General features: G+C 33.6%; 1 protein-coding gene and 1 non-coding gene across 5 annotated transcripts in view; both read right to left on the bottom strand.

The window, feature by feature from the left end:
- The window catches only part of STXBP5 (syntaxin binding protein 5), a 173,560-nt gene that overhangs the window by 39,759 nt on the left and 110,596 nt on the right, over positions 1 to 23,205 (bottom strand). Inside the window, exons 19-22 of one of the 4 annotated variants that reach the window (XM_043592556.1) lie at positions 18,875 to 18,940; positions 14,002 to 14,061; positions 13,855 to 13,902; positions 1,552 to 1,602 (exon numbers count right to left, since the gene is read on the bottom strand). In XM_043592556.1, coding sequence (XP_043448491.1) covers positions 1,552 to 1,602; positions 13,855 to 13,902; positions 14,002 to 14,061; positions 18,875 to 18,940 — 225 coding nt within the window. The remainder of the gene's footprint in view (positions 1 to 1,551; positions 1,603 to 13,854; positions 13,903 to 14,001; positions 14,062 to 18,874; positions 18,941 to 23,205) is intronic. The other 3 variants (XM_043592557.1, XM_043592558.1, XM_043592559.1) reach the window with 3 other exon arrangements.
- Positions 5,280 to 5,387, bottom strand: LOC122490656. Its single transcript, XR_006299200.1, has one exon. It is a non-coding gene; the product is annotated as a U6 spliceosomal RNA (small nuclear RNA).

Genomic DNA, 23,205 nt, shown 5'->3' with positions numbered 1-23,205 from the left:
TGAGCCTATCAATAGAGTTGTTGTTCCCCATTGACTCCCCAGCCAATATTAAACAATAACCAGCTAAGAATCTCTAAAAATAGTTTAGCAGCACAATGACACGAAGGGAAATTACTTAGGCAGCACAGAGACTGTTCCAAGGTATGTAGCAATCAGTTATTGGTTTAGGGCAGTGAAATACATGGGTATGTAAGCTAAAACATGAACTTCATAAAGATGATCTATAAATAAGTATGGAGTATACCTGCTGATTACATTACTTACATAATTTTAAGTGTGAATATTCTTTTTAAAAATAATTATGCTCTTTTTATGAATTTTAAAAGTACTTCTACATATGTCGTCTCATATTTTTAAGATACTAGAAGAGACAAAAACATTTTAACTCACAGTATTTAGTGTTAATGAAATTACGGGCCTCTTAGAGAGTCTGATGAAAACTCTGCCTCTCAGATACACTTGGTTTCAAATTACATCTGTCATTTATATAGTGAAGGGAACTATTCCCTTCTCAAAACATATGTTATCCTACACTCTAGAATTAATTCTGGTTCCCTTAATATCAGTGTTAGTACAGGATTCTACTAAACTGTGTTTCCTTATGTTCAGGAATGGAACCTTGTACTCTGACAACGGAAGATATTATGCCTTCTCACTAATAATCACATGCTCTCTATCAGTACAACTGAGATAAGACTATGACGTGGAAATGCTAAAATTAGAATGGTGAAATGGGCCAATATCTAAGTTTGTATTACTTAAAAAGACAGTCAAGGAATCTAAGGAATAAATAGTGAAAAGATAATGGGTGTGAGCAAATGCAAGGGAGGAAATCTAGTTATTTCTATGACAAAGATGGGTGAAATCATCTTCAGCCAGTCTACTTTTTATTAAAAATAATTGCAATTTCTGAAATTAAAAAAAAAAGGTGAGTTATTTAAAAAGAAATGTTGCAAGTTTATTTTTATTTTTATTGGAATGTCATTTGTCCCTATTCTGTGGTATCAGGGAGCTGTTTTTGAGCTGGTATAAAGCAAAAGGAAAGTGTGAATGAATTCATTCTGTTTACCTAGTGCATTAGTTGTAAAGAAAGTGCTATAGAAAAAGGAATACTTCCCAATTTATTATCACCAAAAGTAATAATGATTCTTGATACGAGAAATTCAATGTAATACAGAAAACTAATTTACTGTGAAAATGTTGTAAGTTTATAAAGTTCAAATAAGTTTTAAGATAGTTAAATGGGACATAATAACTTTTAATAGAACTTAATCTGAAATTGCACAAATTTCAATCTTATACTAAATTTTGTTTAGAATAAAGTACGAGAACTGAGAAAATATATTATTTTGGTTTGCTTGAAATTATAATATTTTATAATTTACAGATGACATTCTAGAGACTATTAATCCTTAAACTTCTTACTCCTTTTAAACTTGATTTCTGATAAAAATCTAGTCTATCATAATTTTAAATCTTCTGATTTCCTGGTCTTCCCCTTGAAGGGAGTTTAACTACTATGGATTTTATTCATTTATTTATTTTACTTACCTAAGTCAGGCTTTAGGTCAGTAGGCAAGCTTAACTTCCTTGACATCTTTGCTGAAAAATAAAACGCATTTTTAAAGTTCTGAAGAGTATATGATTCATATTTATTAATACCAACTGCTCTTCCAGATAGAAGTGAATACTTTTATTACTACATCTAGATGCTAAGATAATTAAAATATGATTAATAATATTATGGGTGGAAAGTAAATCTTATTTTCAATTTTTTAAGAAGTTTGTACTTACTTGGTACACTATCTTTGTGTGCGTGAAGCTCTTACTTCAAGAAAGCTTTTTAAATTCTAACTGTTAATTATTTCTCAGGCTCACAGGAAAGGGTTAGGCTTTTCTAAGAGAAGCAAAGTCATTTCTTAGTAGGAAGATGCAGATAAGGACAACAGAGGCAGAAGACTGAGTTTGGGTAATCGATATAATAAAACCTTTCCAGCTCATCTTCACAGCCACTGAGCTCATTATTTTTTAAGTTAATCTTTAGAACATAGGACAACCTCTATCTAAGATTAAATTTAAGTGTTTGACTACATCATAAAACTATCTGGGTTCACCTATTCTGGATATACATTAACACCGCTATTTACATGTCAGTGAAAGACGAAAGTCATGCTCAATCTAAAATTATGGTATTTACAAAAATATAAACTCTGTATGTCAATTTCTAATTTAGCATCAGAATAATAAAAAAGCCTGTTATAAACTTACTGGAATTCACTTTCCATCCTCAAAGTCAGTTATTGCCTTAATCTAGGAAGTGACTTAAAGTTAGGAGTTCTTTATATCTATTGTGTTAGTGGCAATGCATGCATAACAGAATAGTGCTTCCTATGTAAAATACTGAAAAAGCACTTGTTAATACATGAATGCATATATTGGGTTAAATTTTGGGCCGTTAAGAGATACTTAAAGCACAGACCCTGCTAGTCCATAAGGGCGCCATGTAAACAAAGAGAAATCCAGTCATAGTATATAACTTCCACATCTAAAAAAATGACAAATCCAGTATTAGGCAAGAGGCATTAGGCAAACTGGGAAGGGGTGGGGGAAATCAAGTTTTCATTTCCAAGTTTCATTAATCATCATCTTTTAAAAAATAAAAATGAGTCAAATATAAAATCAGTCCTATCCCATTTTCACCCAGATGTAATCAATGTCAGTTAAAAGATAAAATGTACTACAAAACTAGCCAGTGAAACCTACAGTTAGTTGATTTTATATAAATGGTTGCTGTTGTATTTAATATCCAATTCCCGAAAATTAGAAGATATTATACTCCCAAAACCGTCTTCTAGAATATAGTATTAATACTTTCAAAAGAATTCAAAGGTTTTCACCAAATATCATAGGTACAATGTACATAGACTGACAAATAACATCTGTATAATATACATGTTATCTGAAGTATTCAAAAAATCAGTCTGGTAGAGTATAAAGATATGACTCGGATGATGCCGATGCCTCTCTAGACTCCACTACTCTACTCTGACCCAGTTATTCTTTCAGGCCAGTGCTTATCCAAAACTTGAATGTACACACCAATCACCTGGCAAACTTATTAAATCAGATTTGGATTCTGTACTCTTGGACTAGGGCCTGAGATCTTACACTTCCAGCAAGTTCCCAGGAAATGCCAATGCTTCTGGTCTATGAACCACACTTTGAGGAACCAGATCCCTAGACCAAAAGAAACTTCAGGAGAGGAACCAAAACTAATTGAGCAAACCCAGTATGCATATGTATATGTTAGTTCACTGTAAACATTCCCAGGACAAGCTTCAATACTTAGTTTGTAAAATGTAGTGGTTAGGACTTGATTAGGCATCAGATCAAACCTGAGATGGAAGCCACTTCATCCAACTACCAAGTGTGTGTGACCTTAGGCCGATTACTTTGCCTCTCTAAACCTGAAATTTTCTCATCTGTTAAAAAAGGATAGATAATAATGCCAATTTCATAGCTGTAAAGATTATACAAGATGATGTAAGCAAAGCGCTGTGCGTGACACCTGACACACAATACGGATTTGATAAATGCTAGTTATTAATAATAAACAAATGCAATGATTTCTAAATAAATTGTAAAATGCTATCCTAATGGGCTACTGATATACTTGTAAACTACCCAACATTCCTTTAGTCTAATTCTGTGATAATGTTCCGAGTAACTAAAACAACAAAATGGAAAAAAAAAAAAACCAAACCAAAACAAACAAACAAAAAAAAACCACTTTAGGACATAAGTATGGAACAGTAATGCACCACTGAAGTTCAACATCTTTTAAGTTTGTTTCAAAAACTAAATTCAATATATAGCTAAGCATAACAAAGATAAGTGACTTGAATAATTTATACGCTATATCATTCATCCTCATTAAATTAAAATGTATTAAGTAACTATTTTGTCAATTAGAAATGTATCTGTTGAAGTTTTCACTCAATAACCATATACATATTTCTGCCAAAAAATTTCACTAGCATGAAATTTCTTTCTGAATTTCATAAGTGTATGTTTTCAATCTCCCTCAGGATTTTCTACTAGAAATCCTTTTATATAAAATTCTCAAATATTTAAAAAACTTAAGTTACTCTTTCCCATAAAATACAATATTTTTTTGTCATGTAAAAACAAAATCTCTGAATATAACTAACCAACTTTCAAATAAATCTTCCATTGGTCTAACTTTGACATTTTATTGAGGTTAGAACCACACAATAATGACAAGGCAGCTTTTTTTTTTTTTTTACTGGAGTAACTTCACTATAAATGTCACAAAATGATTTAATTATAGTGTCTAATATTTCCTCCTAAAACACTTTGCAACTGGAGACCCACAACCTGACCACAAACTCAATCATAGTTTTCAAAGACAGATATTTAAGCCACACTACTGTAACATTTTGATACAATTTTAAGCAAGCCCCTTGAACAAACAACTTGAAATAACAAATGTTAAAAGATTAACTTTGCTATTTTGTTAATTCCACTTACCAATTAATATTATAAAAAAAAGATACAGAACTAATAATTGTAATGAATAGAGAAACATTTTTGTTACAGGTAAGAGGTGGGAACAAGGGCCGAGGGATACTTACTTATTAACCTATTAAATATTTATTGGGCACACGCCAGCTATGTGCCAGAAGGCAGGGATTTCCTGCCCTCCAAGAGTTCACAGTCCATTCGAGGTATGAAATAAGTCCAGTGCAATGTAGCAAGTATTAAGAGAAGCAAGCACAAGGTGCTAACTAGAGTACATTGAATTTATAACTATCTTATTACTCTGGAATACTTATCTAAGACCATAGGATATGAGGATAAAGCCAGCAAGGAGTAGACTTTGTACATTTTCACAAAACTATTTGTTCCCCACCTTTTTGTTGGCAGTATTTTTCTTTTTATGTAAAATTTACATACAAATGAATAGATCTTAAATATATATTGAGTTTTGACAATGTACACACCTACATAACTCAAATCCTTAACAAGATATAGAAATTCATCATGATCCAAGAAAGACCGTGCATATTCTTCTCAATCAATTCCTGTCCTTGTCCCTAGAAATAACCTTTGCTCTGATATGTTTTCCCCACCACTGATCAGTTTTGCCTATTCTAGAATTTCATATGCATGATATCATGGCATAAACTCTCGTGTAAGTCATCTTTCACTTGGGACAATGTTTTTTATCTTTCCCCAAAATATTCTATTATTATTTTTTAAAACATGGAAGCTTCACAAATTTGTGTGTCATCCCTGTGCAGGGGCCGTGCTTATCTTCTCTGTGTCGCTCCAATTTTAGTAACATGTGGTGCTAAAGTGAGCACCTTCCCAAAATATTTTAAAGGTTACATTCTTTCTTCCATGTTTATAATTAGAATTTTTAGATGAAAAAGTCTCAATTAATAGATTCACAGGCATTATCAGATTAATCTCTTCTAACTGTCCCCCTATACACACGGATCTAATTTTTTAAGGTCTGAATTATGTGTTCTTTACAGAAATTTTGGAAAATACACAAACAGAAAAATAAGGCCATCATGAATTCCCATAATCAAGAGACAAAATTTTCTGTATTTCCTGCCACTTAGTATAAATTTTTATTTAGTATACAAATCTGTATCTTGCTTTTTTACTCACTATTAAAAAAAGCATTTCCTTACATCAGTTGTTAGTATATTTTAATGGTTGCATATTGACTTATATGAACACTTACTCAACAATAAGGTATTTTCCAATACATACGGCAACAAAAAATGTACGAAAATATTTGCACATATTTTGATTATTTCCTTAGAAGAGAGTTCCATAAAGGACAATCATTTCTAGTACAACTGTCCCCACATCCCAAGGTCTTCTAAAGTATGTCTTTAAGTAGCAGCTTTTTTTTAAGTTTAAAAGAAAGGCATATAAACATAATCTTTTACAAACTTGTTAAAAAAAAACATGAATCAGAGAAAATCCCAATTCACAACTCTACCTCCTCAAAACTCAAGTTGCTCCATTTTCTTACAGCTTTGCATGTAGCTACATAGCTAAGAAATCTAAAGCCAGATTATCGCCTACCTTTTAATGTAACTTGTCTATCTTTTGGCAAGGGGAAGAGCAAAAGGAGGGGGAAGGGGATTTAAATCTTCAGCATTGCACACTGTGTTTGTATTTGTCGTCAGGTTCCATAGCCCTTTCTTCTACAGTCTCTATCCAGTGATACTGAACTCATCCAGGTAATTTTATGCATCAGATATCGAACTTTTCAGTACTAGACTTCATTTTATTCATTATAAAGTTGTTATTTTCTCTGCTGATATTCTCTCTGTTCACTCTTTATGGACATTTTTTCTTCTCAATATTAAAACATACTTTAGCATCTGCTTTAAAAATCCATAGCTGCTAATTTGTGCATCTAGTTCATCTTGAAGTCTGTTTCTAATTTCTTTGCTTTCTTCCTTCCTTTCTCTCTCTCTCTCTCTCTCTCTTTCTTCCTCCCTTTCTTTCTCTCTCTCTCTCTCTTTCTTTCTTTCCGTTTTTGAGAGAGCAGGGGAGGGACAGAGACAGAGAGAGCAAGAGAGAATCCAAAGGCTCCATGCTGTCAGAGCGGAGGTCTTGTAGGGCTTGAATGCATGAAACATGAGATCATCACCTGAGTCAAAATCAAGAGTCGGGTGTGCAACTAACAGAGCCACCCAGATGCCCCAACTTCTTTATTATGGGTCACAATTTCCTACTTTTGACTTTGAATCTTTATTTCACATGCCCAGGAACTTCTCATTGATTGAATGCTGGACAGAGTGGATAATATGTTGAAGGGAGTCTGTATTGTGTCATCCATCTTCACAGGTGGTGAGCTTTGCTCTACACCTTGCCGTTAAACTACTGGAGAATCCTTTGGTTTGATCAGGCTTCACTTTATTCTTTGTTAAAGCAGGTCTATTTCAGTTTGAACTTAGTTCTAGGATATGGCTTTTATGCTAAGAAGTGATCCTTACTCTTACAGAGGGCCTCGCTGGGATATCAAGAGAATCACCAAGGTGCTCAGCAGGGTCTAATGTCAACAACTCCCAGAACTGGGTGACTGCTGGTATCCCTGTCAGCTCTCAGCCTTAGAGCAGGTGGCTGGTGCTAGGCCTTGTGACGTACGGTCTAGCTCAGGTACAGTGTTAGCCTGGAGCTGAACTGGAGGCGAACCTGCACACAGACTTCTAGGGGTCTCCCTCTGTGCGGTTCCTTCCTCTCTAGCACACTAACTCACACACTGCAGCCATGTTAGCAGCCCAGAACTCTAACCTCTGCCTCCCTAGCTGGATGGGACTGCACTTTCGCCTGAATTCTACCCACCCTGCACTGCAACAGGAAAGTGTTCCACGGCAGAAACCTGGAGAGGTTGTGGGGCTCGCTTCATACTTCCCCTTCTTTCAAGGATGGCAGCCCTACACTGCCTATTGCTCAATGCCTAGAAAGAAGAGCTCATCATCCAGTCTGACTAGTTTTACACTTGTGGACGGCGAAGTCCCAAACCTAAGGTCTAATGTTGAAATTTAGGCCAAATGTTTTTATCTTGGAATTTTTGTGACTTCTGGGAAATATACTTGTTTTCAGGTCTGTTTAGTCAACCTCCTTGATGGCAGGTCCACAAGCAGCAGATCCAATCCGGAGAACCTCTAGTCAGGCCACCTGGCCGACACTCTGTACCCAGGATCATTCTGTGGATGAAGCAGTCACAGACTATCCAGGATTTTTTGATGATCACATTTTTACTTCTCAGGAGTCTCAGAAGCACTTGCCAACCCAGTTACCTTGTCAGCTGATTTCACTGTGTGTATACAGAAACTTCCACGCATGCTTTGAAGTTACTGAACTTCCATCGCAGCTTTCAAACTGAAGACATAATTTGAATGAGTTCTTGGAAGACAAGTTGTCTGTTCCTCTCATGTTCAACTGTGCATTCTTCAACTCTTGCTCTTTATACCCAATATCTTCCTTGCTTTGAAATCTTTTGTTACTGGAGAGTATAAACCAGATCTCTTTTTCTATACTTTTGTCCACAGAAGAAATGATAGGAATGACAATAAAGTTTCTTCAATCTGAAGAAGACTGGTATCAGAGCTGTGTCTTGGCAGGCTATAAACCTGAGTCTCTGCTCTCCTATGAGTGGAAACCACTCTTTTCAAGCAAAATGTTGAAATGTATGCATATTAAATTAAAAGAAAAACCCGTAACAATAAAGAAACTAAAACTCAACTTATAGGATATGGCAAAGAAGCCAAGGGAAAAGGAGGACCAAGAAGTAGAAATTCTCACCACTTATCACACATTATTTTAATAGCCAACAGACCTAATAATATCAATGTCTATCTCCCATGTTGAAATCTAAATTCCATGAGTCTGGAAATAAAATCTATCTTGCAAAATACTGTGTCTGTGTATGTGTATAGCACTTAATGTTTGGTCAATGAACATGGTGATGAATGAGTAAATAAATGAATAAACAAACTGTCACTGGAATTTTACTTCTACAGAAAGCAGCAGAATTTTCTTACAAATGAAATAAAGAGAAAAAGAGCGCAAATTAAACACGGGCCTATTTATCAAAAAGATGACGTTTGAAATTGTTTCACTAATTTAACTTTAGCTTGGACTGATTTTATGTTATGAACCAAACAGGAAGTTACTTCTAGAAGATCATTTTACATTCTTCCAATGTAAGGAAAAGACAGTTCTATGGAGAAATAAATGCATACACAGGAAATACTGACAGAGAAAAGACAAACAGACTTTGCTGAGATTTTATTATGAAGTTTGACAGAAAATACATTCGGAAACAAAATGAAAACCCAATACACACTATGCCATACTCTTCAGATTTTAGTCATCCTGAAAAAGAAAAAGAACTCATTAGAAAAACTCAGACATGTATAATAGTTTCAAAGTACCTAACTGTAAACAATTTAGTTCTTCACAAACTGAGGAAGAGTAATCTTACCTGCACACTTGACTCGTCTTTCATCTTCTCTTTCAAGATGAGCTTCTAGTCTTCTAAAAGCCACATGAGGGATTAAATATAAAGATGAACTTCTACAGAAGTAACAGCCACACACTTGAGATTGAATATTGGGGAATATAATGTAGAACTATCAGTACTAATTTGAGTTTATCATGAATTAGAATAATTTTATAACTTAAAATTCTACTGCATTAAGTTGGTGCATACCTTCGTATTCACATGGCAAACTCCAAATGGGCCTCTGAGAATTTATTTTTCAATGTAAATATAAAAGAATTCGGAAAATAGCACAAGAAAAAGAGGCCAGAAAGCATGAGAGTGAAGACACGCTATAGGTAAAACAAGAGTTCGAGACACCTGGATTCTGGTCCTGACTAGGTCATTACTATGGGACATGACTTTGGATATGCAACTTAACTTCTTTAAGGCTCAATCTCTCTTCTTGAAAAATAAGGGAGCTTGAGCAGATTTAAAATTATAGAATTTAATGAGTTAGTGATTTAGAATATAATGATTATGAATCCACTTAAGTTGGGTTAGAACACTTTAAAGAAGGAATCACTGGGACTCATGTAAAAGAGAACTAATGAAAACAATACTTGGACTAATGATCATTATTTTCATTGATCAATTGACTTCAAAAATTAGTTTTTGCTAAAAAAGAAAATCATTCAGGGGCGCCTGGGTGGCTCAGTCGGTTGAGCGTCCAACTTTGGCTCAGGTCATGATCGCGCTGTCCGTGAGTTCGAGCCCCGCATCGGGCTCTGTGCTAACCGCTCAGAGCCTGGAGCCTGTTTCGGATTCTGTGTCTCCCTCTCTCTGACCCTCCCCCATTCATGCTCTGTCTCTCTCTGTCTCAAAAATAAATAAACATTAAAAAAAATTTAAAAAAAATCATTCATTACCCAAAAAACTGCTAACCTAGAATCCAAGAGATTAAAAAGAGGTACAATCCTCCCTAGGTTAACAAATACAACCTGAAAAATATCTATAGTGTCTGGAACTGGTGCTCATTAAATGGAGCTTTGATTTCTATCTGTTTTGGCACAGCACTCATTAAGTCACTATACTTTTGAATCTTTATATTTTAACCTCTAGTTATTATTTCCCCCTCACAGTTTCATGTAATCATTCCTTCTGTATGAAAATTAGTAATAATAGGGAACATGGACAGGATCCAGCTAGAAATCTATCTTTCACAATGAAAGAGAATCATAATGAAATAGAACTAATAATCTTTAGAAAAGGTTGATCATGTAGTTTCAAAATCTACCAAACAATGCTAGCATCTGGACCATATTTTATTCATAAGGTACCATGAAAAATTTGATTAACACTTTAACAAAGACATACATTTTAGGACTTTTTATACAAATGTAAGATAACAAAAAGTTTTACAGGATTTTGCATTTCCAAAGCTTTGTAAAATATAAATAATAAGCAAATAATAAATTGATAACCACTCTTATTTTCTAAATGATTTACAGAAATGGTTACCACTACAGGAAAGACTGATTTTGGAAATACTGATCATTAAGATTTTACTAACAAAAATTAATCATCAAGTATGAACAGGCAAAACAAATCACTATCTGTGTATTACATACATGTACCTTTCTTTAGGGATGCTGCAATTGTATTATATTCTGCTGTATTTTTGCTGTTGAACTCCTAAGGCTAAAGTTATGCCTTTTTAGGCTGCTGTTCTTATGCATGAATAAGGAAGTCACTGTCAGTATCATTTACCCGAGTTAGCTGTCAGCCAACAGGAAACAAAGAAGCTGGGCATTGGGTAGATGGGTTAGGAGACTCTACTGTTTGCTATAGTTACTCTCCTTGAGTCTGAGTTTTGAGAAAGGTAAACTTCCAGGCACGGTATATTACGTTTGGGTGAGAGGCACCAAGATGACAACCGTGATCTGGTACGAGGGCAGAAGTTAGCATGAGTCATCCTTTTTTCTAGGTTACTATGTGGATAGAACAGGGTCATAACCAGAATATCTAGTTACAAACCACATAACAGATCTGTTTTTGAATCCTTCCAGACTCCAGTAAATTGTCTTAAGAGGTAATACAGTACAGTGTTGAAAGGACAAACAGTGAAGTCAGACTACCTGGGTGTAAACCCTGGCCCCATCATTCACTAGATATGTAACCAACGGATACATTACTTACACTCTACCTCTCAGTTTCCCCTTCTGTGAAACAGGGAAATAGTAAGTAGCTCAATGCAGTTACACTGAATGGGTTAAATAAGAAATATTATTTATAAAGGGCTGGCACAGTGTCAGAAAAATTGTAATTTTTAAGTGTATATATATATATATATATATATATATATATATACACACACATACATATTTAAAATACTGTTATCATCTCAGCTAACTCTGCTGTTCTGTTGGGCAGTAAAAAAAAAAAAAGGGGGGGGTTGATTTTCCAAGCTTGGGTTAGATTGTTTAAGAATGACATTTTTCTCCCTACTCCTCCAATGTCGGCAGCAGTTACTTTCAAAGAAAAGGTAAAGCTTCAGAAACAAAGTATCAGAGCCAAGACATTCAGTCAGTCTCCCATGCAAGGAGGGTTTTTTGTTTGTTTGTTTTGTTTTTTAACCAGTGTCAATCTTAGGGGTCTAGACTTAATTCTTAATGCCTTCCTTTATGAGGCCACTTCATAACTTCCTAAAGTTGAAGCTATAAATGTCTGTAGACTGAGGAAGAAAGAGGTGGTAATTTGATGAGGCCCAGGGAACTTCAGAGCAAGTACAGGACTGCATGATAGGGAACACAGTGAGCTCAGAATGCTCAAGGAATCCTAGCACTTTTGACACCATAAACTTTACGCAGAAAATATGTCTTGACAGAGAGGTCTTCAGGAGATTGTAGGAGTTTCTCCAACCCCCCCCCCCCGCAATGTTTCACTGACGTTTTATTGTGCTTTCAATAGCATATTTTATGTTAACTCTTATTACAAAACTAGACACTAATGTAGGAAGATAAACTCCTTTTTTTTTTTTTTAACTGTAAAAACTTTACAGTCTAAAATGGAGCAGTCTCCATTTGAACAAAGGAAAAATTGAGAAGAGAGCTTTTCTTGTAAATATGTTGGGATTAAAACCTATATTGGAAGATTACCAAACAAAATTACATATAAAATAGGAGGAGTAGTTTCTGAAGATGTAAAACAATTATGTATAACTGTAACTAACCTAACCTTTAAAATGGTGAATAAAGTTAATGTGTTTCCCAAAAAAATATAAAAACTGGCATGACAAAAACAAAAACTTGCCAACAACATAAAAAGCAAGAACATTACCAAAGAACTATCCTTCTAGTAATGTTCTTAATCCTAAGAAATTTGTTAATTGAAAACTTTCAAATATTCAAACTCAGATATTCCATGTTATGTGTTCTATTCACCACAGAAAAAACAGAGGAGCTAGTCAACACATAGTTAACAAAGCAAATACAGGATCAAAAATCAGACAGAGAAATTATTCAGAAAAATGTAATCATATACAAAGTTGCTTTTATGTAAAATTCCTAGATAATTGATAGATCATAAAAGTTCTTTGCAAAAGTGTATGTAAGAAGGTCTCTTATAACTTTTTACATTATATGACAGTAAGTACTATTAAGACAAAATATACTATAAAAAATTTGGTTGAAAAGTATTATGCGATAGTGCTAGTACATAATTAAAGCGATTTAACTATTACCAACTAATTCACTATAAAACCACAAAGAGATAATCAATTCCCCATATATGAAGAGCCCTTTGCCCAAGAATAAACCATCTTATTTAAAAAATGACCAGACGTGCTAACAGTCAGCCAACGTTAACATGACTAAACAGGGTTCAATTTACAATATGCAGACAATATAGATGCTACTTCTGAGAATTTTGGCAATTTAATTTTACTATATATTAAACTTTATCAGTTGACCAAAGGTAAATCTATTTCAGCTGCCTAGAAATGCTCCTCATTTAATATAATTCAAGGAACACGTGATAGGCATTTCAGAGGAAATAAATAACAAAAAACAGTATAATAAAAATTGTGGGTTTAAATCAAAGATTAAATTTATTCTTTTTGTAAAACAGTACTTCTCAAGCCTTTAAAAATCTTCAGCGAATACTCAAATTTTTATGACGAACTAAAAATCCTAGAGTTTGATTATATCCCCAAAGTTTGATTATGTATTTTGTTTTCTAATTTTAAACTTTGAAAACCTGAGACTGGGTAATTCAATTCAAAGTATACTCATAAAAACAGCCCAAGAGATTAATATAAAATACTCTCCATCACTTAGTTTTACTTGTGGGGACTAGGGGGAGAGTCTTAAGAAAATTCCCATTTAACTCCAGGGCAGTGCAGATTACACAGTCAATATTTTAGAGAACCATTGAAATTTGGGATTGTAAAAATTTGAGAAGGATGGGAAAAAGGTAGGAGAAAATACAAATAAAAACTATAAAGGAAAAATCTCAAAATCTGGTATAAAACTGTACTATTTATGACATAAATTGAACCCTGCTTTATTTTAAATAAAGCCAAAATAAAAACAGAATAATTCACAATGTAAGTCAGGAAAAACTGCAACACCAATTTAACTGATTTTCAATAATTATTGCCCCAATGAGTTTAGAAGAAAGAGCCCAAGAGATTATTGCTTAGCATAGAAATAACAAATTAATATATACAAAATGCAATGCATTAGATCATTTTCTGGTGTTGAGTAACACTGCATATAGCAAGGATTAGAAACAAAAGAGAAATTTCTATTTCCTACCTATATCACTGGCTACCATCTTGGAAAACTTTCTGCTTTTGGTCTTCACTGAAAATAATATTTTGATATAAAATGTCAAAATCTATTCAAAGTAAACTAAAATTAAACATAATTAAAAGAAAATGCTTTAAAATAAAGATACTATACCCTTTTCTATAAAATTATTCATTTTTTGTTCATCATCTGAATTGTGTGGTGATGAAGAACCTACACGAATCAAGACAATGGAAGGAATAAGCACATAGTCAGTCACAAACACGAGTTGTCACAGGGAAAAGTACAACCAAAATAATCTGGTAACCTCTAAGGTAAGTTTCCATACTATTAGCCACGAGGAGATGTCATGCATAGAATCAATAACAATTCTCATAATATTAAAGTAAGAAAAGTAATCAGTAGTTCATTATCTTTCATGGTAAATAATTCCTTAATATATGTAAATATTAACTCTATAATGATTTCTCCATAAATTACAACCATTTGGAAAAATCTTGGTATACATTATACGTTAGAGAACAGGTAAAGAACAATATAAGCAGCAATAAACAGTTTCTGAACGAAAATGCAAAACTTCTTCGATATTAGTTAACTGAATAAGGTTCGTCTAGAACTAAGAATCTCGGGCAAGAAGTATACTGACAAAATTTACTTCAGAGTTAGCTTTCCAGATACCAATGTTAAAATCATATATAAATTCTACTATTACCATAGAGATCTTTTAGAAACTGAGGATCATACTTATAATTTTAGGTATGTTCAAATACTTACTTACGTTTAATGAGGTAAGAAATAGTTAATTTTATTCCAGCTGCGACTTCTAATATAAGTTTATCTAATATTTTTACAGTTAAGATTTTATTTGCCGTTTCCTTAAAAAAAGTGTTTCCAACTTTTTATATTTGATTTCTGACATTAATGTTTCATTTATAAATGTACTAAGTAGCACTCCAGTTGACAACTTCTATTATTAAATGATCTATTTTTCATAATAGCACATTTCAAATGATATCTCATCCATAAATTTCCAGTCTCCTCGATATAAATCACTTCCCCCCTTTTGAATTTCAACAACCCTTTGTATACTTCACCTATGATGTGTACTTCACTTAATACCTCATATTTTAAGTTCACACACATGTCTTTTTCCCACTGCACTGCACTTCTAAAACACCGGGCCGTTTTTCTTTACTTTTTTTTCTTTTTTATCCCAGTGAAAGTACTGAACCTTAATAAATAAGGTCAAACTGATGCTTTCTTTGGCCAAGTGGAAAATATCTTTGAAGTCTCTCCAAGGACCAAGTAAAACCTGTCAACATTGGCAGTATCCAATTACTTCTATAATAGTCTTAAAAGATTATTCTTAAAAACCATGTTATTTTTGTTAAATAGCACTTACGGATCCTTATAAATCCTATATCAAAAAATATCACATAAGTAACACTGAACTCGATGGAACATTTTCAGGAGTAGAGATGGATATACTTGTTTTTCAAAGAAGATAATGGTTATAAGAGGTTAGCCACGGGAATGTAAAAAAAAAAATTATTAATACTTATTTTATGTGATATATTTCATTTTAGAGCAATAGCTAGGTAACATATCAAACATGAATATCAAATCATAAAAATGTTTTTTAGTTATTTCCAACGTAATAGGCAAAAGAAGCCATAAATGTAAAGCAAACGGACTTATTTTTCCCCTAACTGAAAATGCCTATCATTGGTTGTCAGAATTTTTGTCAAAGTTCCAAAAATGTTTTCAGCATAACTCACTTGAATAACTGTGAGTTATCAATATCTGTGATATTGTGAATATCTGTGAATATCAGTAACTGTGATAAAATAAACACCGAATTTATCTACATCTTTTTTTTTTTTTTTTTTTTTTAGGGTACATGGAAACTCCTGAAGGCACTGTTTATATCATGGTTAATGTGGCCCTGAGCCTTCTTCAACCTGAAATAACCTAACAGGTGTTTTTATCATTTTCACATATGTGTAGACACACCACACACACACACACACACACACACACACACACACACACACAAACACACACACACATACTCTTTTGACGCAGTACTAAAACAAAATTCCATTATTAAAGTGCTCAGTAAAGAAATCTGAGTTCTTTGAAATAGAGATCAAATGGAAATGGAAGAAGTGATTTCTTATGTTAATTCAAGATGACAGAATTAATATTCTACTTCAGAGAGACTCCTGGTTTATTTAAAAATAAGTGGAAAAGGCAAACTATATTCATAACTTGGATATTCTCAGTATGTTTTTTGAATAGAGCTTTGATATTGACCAGCCAAATTGTTGGGATCACCAATTTTGATCATGGATTGAAATGTTTTTCAAAAAAGTTTTTCTTCATCTATATTATTATTTTGAGTAAACACACTGATTTTGATAAAGGACATATGGCTACTTTTCACTTCTATAATAGTGGTTCTCCTAGTATTTATGAGAGACTCACTAACTTCCAACCCACTTTCATGCATTTCTTTTTCTCTCATAGATACACTGTTTTCTATTAACTATATTGGTTTTAATAGTCTATATTATATCACTTAACTATAGATAGATAGATAGATAGATAGATAGATACACAGATAGATATCCTATCACAATGCAGGAAGTATTTGAGGCTAGTAATTTAATTACTACTTTCCATGGTTTTAATAACATGATTGCCTTGTGGTTCCTCTGATTCACCTCAAACTTACCCCAACCATTTTTTATTTTTTGACCATTCTAAACTAAAAGAATTTTCATGTACTGGGGAGAAGAAGGATACTAAATTACTCCTTTATTGGGGTTCTAAAAGCAATGAAGGCAAAAAAGTTACAAATGTGCAAAGAATAAGACAACTGGCCCAACATGGGTAGCAAAAATTACTATTAGCTATTCTAAAATGGACAAGTAGTGAAAAACACAGCTGTAAGAAAAAGTGTCAAAGGGTTAGTTTTCCAGAATTTTATTCTAGTTTCTACTGTATGTTTTAGTATGTATGCATGAGGGAGATCTATTTCTTGCTCTATGAAACACGTTTCAGGCACAACTACTATCTACTAAAATTTGATATTTTTTTTGTGAAAGCAGTCTTTCCTCATATGCAGGAACGGATATAATTCTTCAGAAATTCTTATATCTTTCAGAGCATAGTCAAAGACTAAACTAAGTAAATTAAGTTTTATGTCTAAGATAAGAATTTGTGATTTACCAATGATTTTTTCAGTCACAATGTTTACTTTGCAGTTCAAACTCACTCAAAACAATACCCAGTATCATATCATCTGTATGTTAAAATTATACTGTCCTTTCACATGGACAAAAAAGCATAATATATTTGAAAATGTTTGAGTTCCTCAGGTACAAAAGGAGCTATTTGGAGAGTTTTTACTTTTATGCACTTTTTATATTTATATACTTATGAGATTTTAATATACTTAAATACTTACTTATAAATACCTCCTTGTGGTTATTCCGAACTGATATAAATATATATATATATATATGTATATACACACACACACACACACATATATATATGTATGTGTGTGTGTGTATATACATATATATATATATATATATATATATATATATATATACACATACACATACATACCTGTACACCTGTTGAAAATTTGGTTAGGATAATGAGGAATATTAGTTTACTTGGGTTCTATATTACATGTCCAAATCATCCAATTTGGCTTACAGCCTTAACACATTGACAATGGCATTCACATGGTCTTTGGAGAGAGAGGTGAGAAGACCAGAACAGTATTGTAGGTAGATGGACACAGAACAGCAATAATGAAAAGATATTATAATTCTAAATTCCAAATTCAGAAATCACTCTAGGTCTGTCAGATCAGAAATAGAATTACTTGCTCCATATCATTCAAAGTTTACTTACTGTACCAATGTCCAGACTTAACAGTAGGTGCTAACTATGTAATTCTGATGGCTCCATGTTTACATAATGAGTGAATTTAATTATGAAATTTAAAGCTTAAGAAAACCAGAAGGTGGATATATCTTAAGAAAAGCTATAACTTATGTAGTATTAGGAAAAGGAATTTCAAAAAGAAAATTATCACAAAACTTTTACAGTTCTAGGTCTAATAAAAAGCTAAATTGAAACATGAGGGAGTGAAGTAAAATGCACTTCTCAATATTTCCCATGCTTAAAATGATTTCTGATGTAGGAGAACCAGCTATGGAAGGATCCAAATCTATCTAAGAACTGTGTTACTTTATGCTAAGAACAATCTTTCCAGTACAAAGCTGACAAATATTCCCAGCCATAATGATTTAATATGGTAGTTAAAATTGTGAAGTTGATCTTAGTAAAGACTGGCAAAGTTTCTACCCACTGAAAATAATAATTCAGGATCCTCTTAATCTTAAGGAGCCTGAAAACGTACCAAAAATTATGTTGCACTGAAATATTTATATATACATAGATCACATAAAAACCTATATAATATGGACAAAAAGCTATAATATAGCTATAACATTATATCAAATATCACTTTGACCAAAACCAAAAACACATATGGCCTACAATTATTTTGTTTACAGTCACCACTGGATTATAAATGTTAAAAATCTTTGGTAATATTTAAGTGGACATTTTTCAAGAATTAGGGCACTATTCTACCAGATGATACCAGGCATGCCTAGAGCAGAGACAAGGTTGCAGATTAACTAACCCATCTGCTCCAATGGTGAGGAGTAAAATATATTTTCTCTAAAAAAGTGTAAATATTAGAAAGCCAGTGAACAGCTATAGGACTCTTAGCAGGTAAGAGCTGTGGATTTTTGTCTAGTGCATTTCTTTTCACTTAATGAGAATGCAAAAAAAAGTTATGATTTTTAGAATAAATATGTAACACAAAAGCTTCTTATAGGTGTTATTTTAAATACTTATCTGTAAAAAGGAATTTTGATACACTACAATAGTTTCTGTAGATTATAATTCTTAATAAAATGAAAAAACAAATTACCAGAAGTTGGAGATTTGCAGCGATCCTCTGGGACTGCAGTCCCTTCGCTAATATCACATAGACCTGCTAAAAAAACAAAACCAAAACCCAAATCACAATACAAATTTATGTAAGAGCAGTTTCATCCCTATTTACAGCACACATTTAACGACTGACCATTTTTAAAAAAGCAGATGACTGGAGCACACTGGCCTTGATACCATTGTGCCTGTTAATCTTGAGACAGGAAATAGGAACATTTGATATTAAATCACCTCAAAATAATACAGTAGTCATCAGTTAAGAAAAAAGAAAACTTCCAAGATACAATTTGCTATTCTTCAAGGACATTAGACATAAAGTAGAACTTTGTTGAAAAACAGTAATTTGAGGGGCACCTGGTGGCTCAGTCGGTTAAGTGTCCGACTTCGGCTCAGGTCATGATCTCACAGTTTGTGAGCTCGAGCCCCGCATCAGGCTCTGGGCTGACAGCTTAGAGCCTGGAGCCTGCTTCTCATTCTGTGTCTCCCTCTCTCTCTGCTCCTCCCCCGCTCATGCTCTGTCTCTCTCTCTCCTTCAAAAATAAATACCACATTAAAAAAAAATTAAAACAAAAAAACTAATTTGAGAGTATATGATGGACTTACTGGACTTCTCTTGAGGGAAAATAAGTACTTGGTAATAAATTTGGTAATTTTTTACATCATAGGAACTCTCAACTCAAACTTCAAAGTGGTTTCCACTCAGTATGTCTCAAACACATGCCTTGAATATTTATGAATAATTAAGAAAACATTTTGTACCTCCACATTTACAATATTTAAAATATTATACATTACTCCTCTTACAGGACTATACCTCTTAATAATTAAACCATACATTTTTGAAAGGAGCTCTAAAGAAATACTTTCTTTTCATAGATGTATATGAATTACATAGAACTTATCTTAGGGGACGGCCTAAATTCTTAGGAGAAACTGTAACAAGGTATTTTATGCTGTGGACAAGAATTAAAAGACATGGTAACATGCGGAGTAAACAATCAGTATGGACAGTAAGTTGTTTAGTGATTGGAATGAAAAGAATTTCTGAAAATTCTTTGAAAATTACAAACAAACAATGTCAAGAGTTTGGGATGGCTGGGCAACACACAAGGGGCTACATATCTAGACCTCAGAAATCAGGTATCATGTCAACATATGTACATGTGTGGCCAGTATCTACTTTGCCAATCTTTTGGTAAAAGACATAATGTCACAATCCAGTCACTAAGAAACCTTTTTTTTTTTTTTTTTTTCAACGTTTATTTATTTTTGGGACAGAGAGAGACAGAGCATGAACGGGGGAAGGGCAGAGAGAGAGGGAGACACAGAATCGGAAACAGGATCCAGGCTCTGAGCCATCAGCCCAGAGCCTGATGCGGGGCTCGAACTCACGGACCGCGAGATCGTGACCTGGCTGAAGTCGGACGCTTAACCGACTGCGCCGCCCAGGCGCCCCAAGAAACCTTTTACAATAAAGGTTCATTTGCAGAGAACACGGAGTACTGAATTGGGTTTATAAAAATGTTTTCTATTTTGAATTATATATTTTTCTTCATTAAGTAGGAACTTTTTGAATGATAACCAGTTTTTTTTTCTTTTTACACTTATTACACTAATTGTTCTGGGAAAACAAAACAAAACAAAAACCCAAAACTAGTTTTTATACTTCAAAGATGATGGATGTAATAGGTATGAATTTAATCTTTGACAAAATATTTGTTTATATAAATGAACTCCTTTAAAAGTGTTTTTAATATTTACGGGGACACGAAATCTGAAGCAGGCTTGAGGCTCTGAGCTGTCAGCACAGAGCCCTATGTGGGGTTTGAAGTCACGAACCACGAGATCATGACCTGAGCCGAAGTTGGACGCTTAAACGACTGAGCCACCTAGGCAGCACTTTTCAAAAATTTTTAAATGTTTTATTTATTTTTGAGAGAGAGAGAGAGAGAGAGAGAGAGAGAGAGAGAGAGAGAGAGAGAAAGAGAGTATAAGTGGGGGAGGGGTGGAGAAAGAAGGAAACACAGAATCTGAAGCAGGCCCCAGGTTCTGAGCTGTGAGCACAGAGCTGGAATGAACTCTTTTTGATAAACACTAAAACAGCAGGTCTTTAAATAGTAGTGATATACAGAAACAATCTAAGTGTCCATCTATGGATGAATGGATAAAGAAAATGTAGGCTTTATAAAAATGTGGGGGATACACACACACATATACATTCACACACACAATAGATATATTCAGTCATAAAATAAAATTTTGCCATTTGTGACATGGATGGATGTCAAGGATATCATGTTAAATAAGACAGAAAAACAAAACTACTGTATGATATCACTTGTATGATATAGTGGAATCTAATCCTGCAGCCCCCCAAAATCCCCCAAAACAATAATAAAAAACAAGCCTATATATACAGAGAAGAGACTGGTGATTGCCAGAAGCAGGGTATGGACGGTGGGAGAAATCGGTAAAGGCGGTCAAAGGTACAAACTTGCAGTTACAGAATAAATAAGAGATACAACATACAGCATAACTACAGTTAGTGATACTATACTGGATATCTGAATGCTGCTTAAGAGTAGATCTTAGGGGCGCCTGGGTGGCTTAGTCGGTTAAGCGTCCGATTTTAGCTCAGGTCATGATCTCACAGTTCGTGGGTTCGAGCCCTGAGTCGGGCTCTTTGCTGACAGCTGAGCCTGGAACCTGCTTCAGATTCTGTGTCTCCCTCTCTCTCTGTTCCTCCCCCACTCATGTTCTGTCTCTCTCTCTCAAAAATAAACATTAAACAAAATTAAAAAAAAAAAAAAGAGTAGATCTTAAAAGTCCTCATTACAAGGGAAAAAATATTTTGTAACTATGCAAGGTGATGAATGTTAACTAGACTTACTGTGATCATTCTGCAATGCATACAAATATCAAATTGGTATGTTGCATGCCTGAAACTAAAATAATGGTATGTGCCAATTTTACCTCAATAATAAATAGTGGTGATAGTAAACTCTAATATACTCTAGCACTACAGTGAGCCTAATACTGAATAAAAATAATCAATTTTGAAATTTTAAGCCTCCCATTCCATCTGGCTTAGGGTAAAAGTCAAAGTCCAACCCTACATTAATTGACATATGTGATCCTATGGCATATACTATGTGACTATGGTATATCATTTAGGTTTATGATTTCTACCTACAAATATCTTTATGGGTATTTACTCTGCTATCAGATGTAGTAGTTATCCTTTAAGGACAACAAGCATAATCATGTTATTCAGCATTCTATATCTACTGAGGCACACCACAGAAATTAGTAGTAGGCTATAAATTGACCCACTAAATAGATACCACGGTTTAGTCCATGGATTGGCAAATGTGAAGGCCTAGATTGGTCTTAGGGCCAGCTAAGCAGGGATGATGTTCTAATTAGCAAAAATAGCAGTGGAAGAGATTTGGCCCATGGACCATAGTTTGCTGACTCTGGTTTAATCAATCTTGCAATTGTCAAACTGAACTAGGTTGCTTCCATCTGCTCGGTTCATAAAAAAAATACATGGAATTCTTTATCAAATATCTGATTAACTTCAGGAAACATTAGGTCAACAGGCTGCCATAAACCATTAATGTAGTTACGAGATTAAAAAAGTAACACTGATTTTTCGTACTGTTAGTGAATTCTGTTGATTACAATTGACAGTTCTATTTTCAATATGCACACAAATCATTTGAGAATTCTGACTGATTTGTACATCAAATTTAATGACTTATAAAATATCTGACCTTTGAAAACTTGGAAACTGTTTACAAATTTTCTTCACAAATTCTCTTGAGATCTTTTTATTACCTTATTACTGTTTATTACCAAGGTCTGTTTTGCATACATAATGTAGCTTAGATTTTGATTTCTCTTCATTATTTTTCACTTTCCAGAAACATAAATAATTTCTCATTAAGAGAGTGTTGAGAAACAAAGTTATTTAGCTCTACATTCTGCTTTTCAACTATCATTTCAACTGATCCCTAGAGTCCTAATCCTTCCTTAATTATATTTTCATTGAAACCAAACATTTTGCTATTTCCCATTTTTTGAAAACCTGCCTATATTCAACACAGTAGTTACTGATTTATGCAACACTTATTATGCATCCTTGATTATATCCCTCATTTCTTATATAGTGTTTTGTTTCTTACAACACACACATGCACAAAAATATCAACTAGTATTACTAGGCTCCATAGCTATTTCTCTTTTTCTATCCTACTGAGAATATTGAAGACTTGAAATTAACTACAACTTTGTAGCCCAAATCTT

Source organism: Prionailurus bengalensis, chromosome B2, assembly GCF_016509475.1.
Source record: "Prionailurus bengalensis isolate Pbe53 chromosome B2, Fcat_Pben_1.1_paternal_pri, whole genome shotgun sequence".
Classification (NCBI taxonomy): domain Eukaryota; kingdom Metazoa; phylum Chordata; class Mammalia; order Carnivora; family Felidae; genus Prionailurus; species Prionailurus bengalensis.
This window is presented reverse-complemented; position numbering and strand designations above follow the sequence as displayed.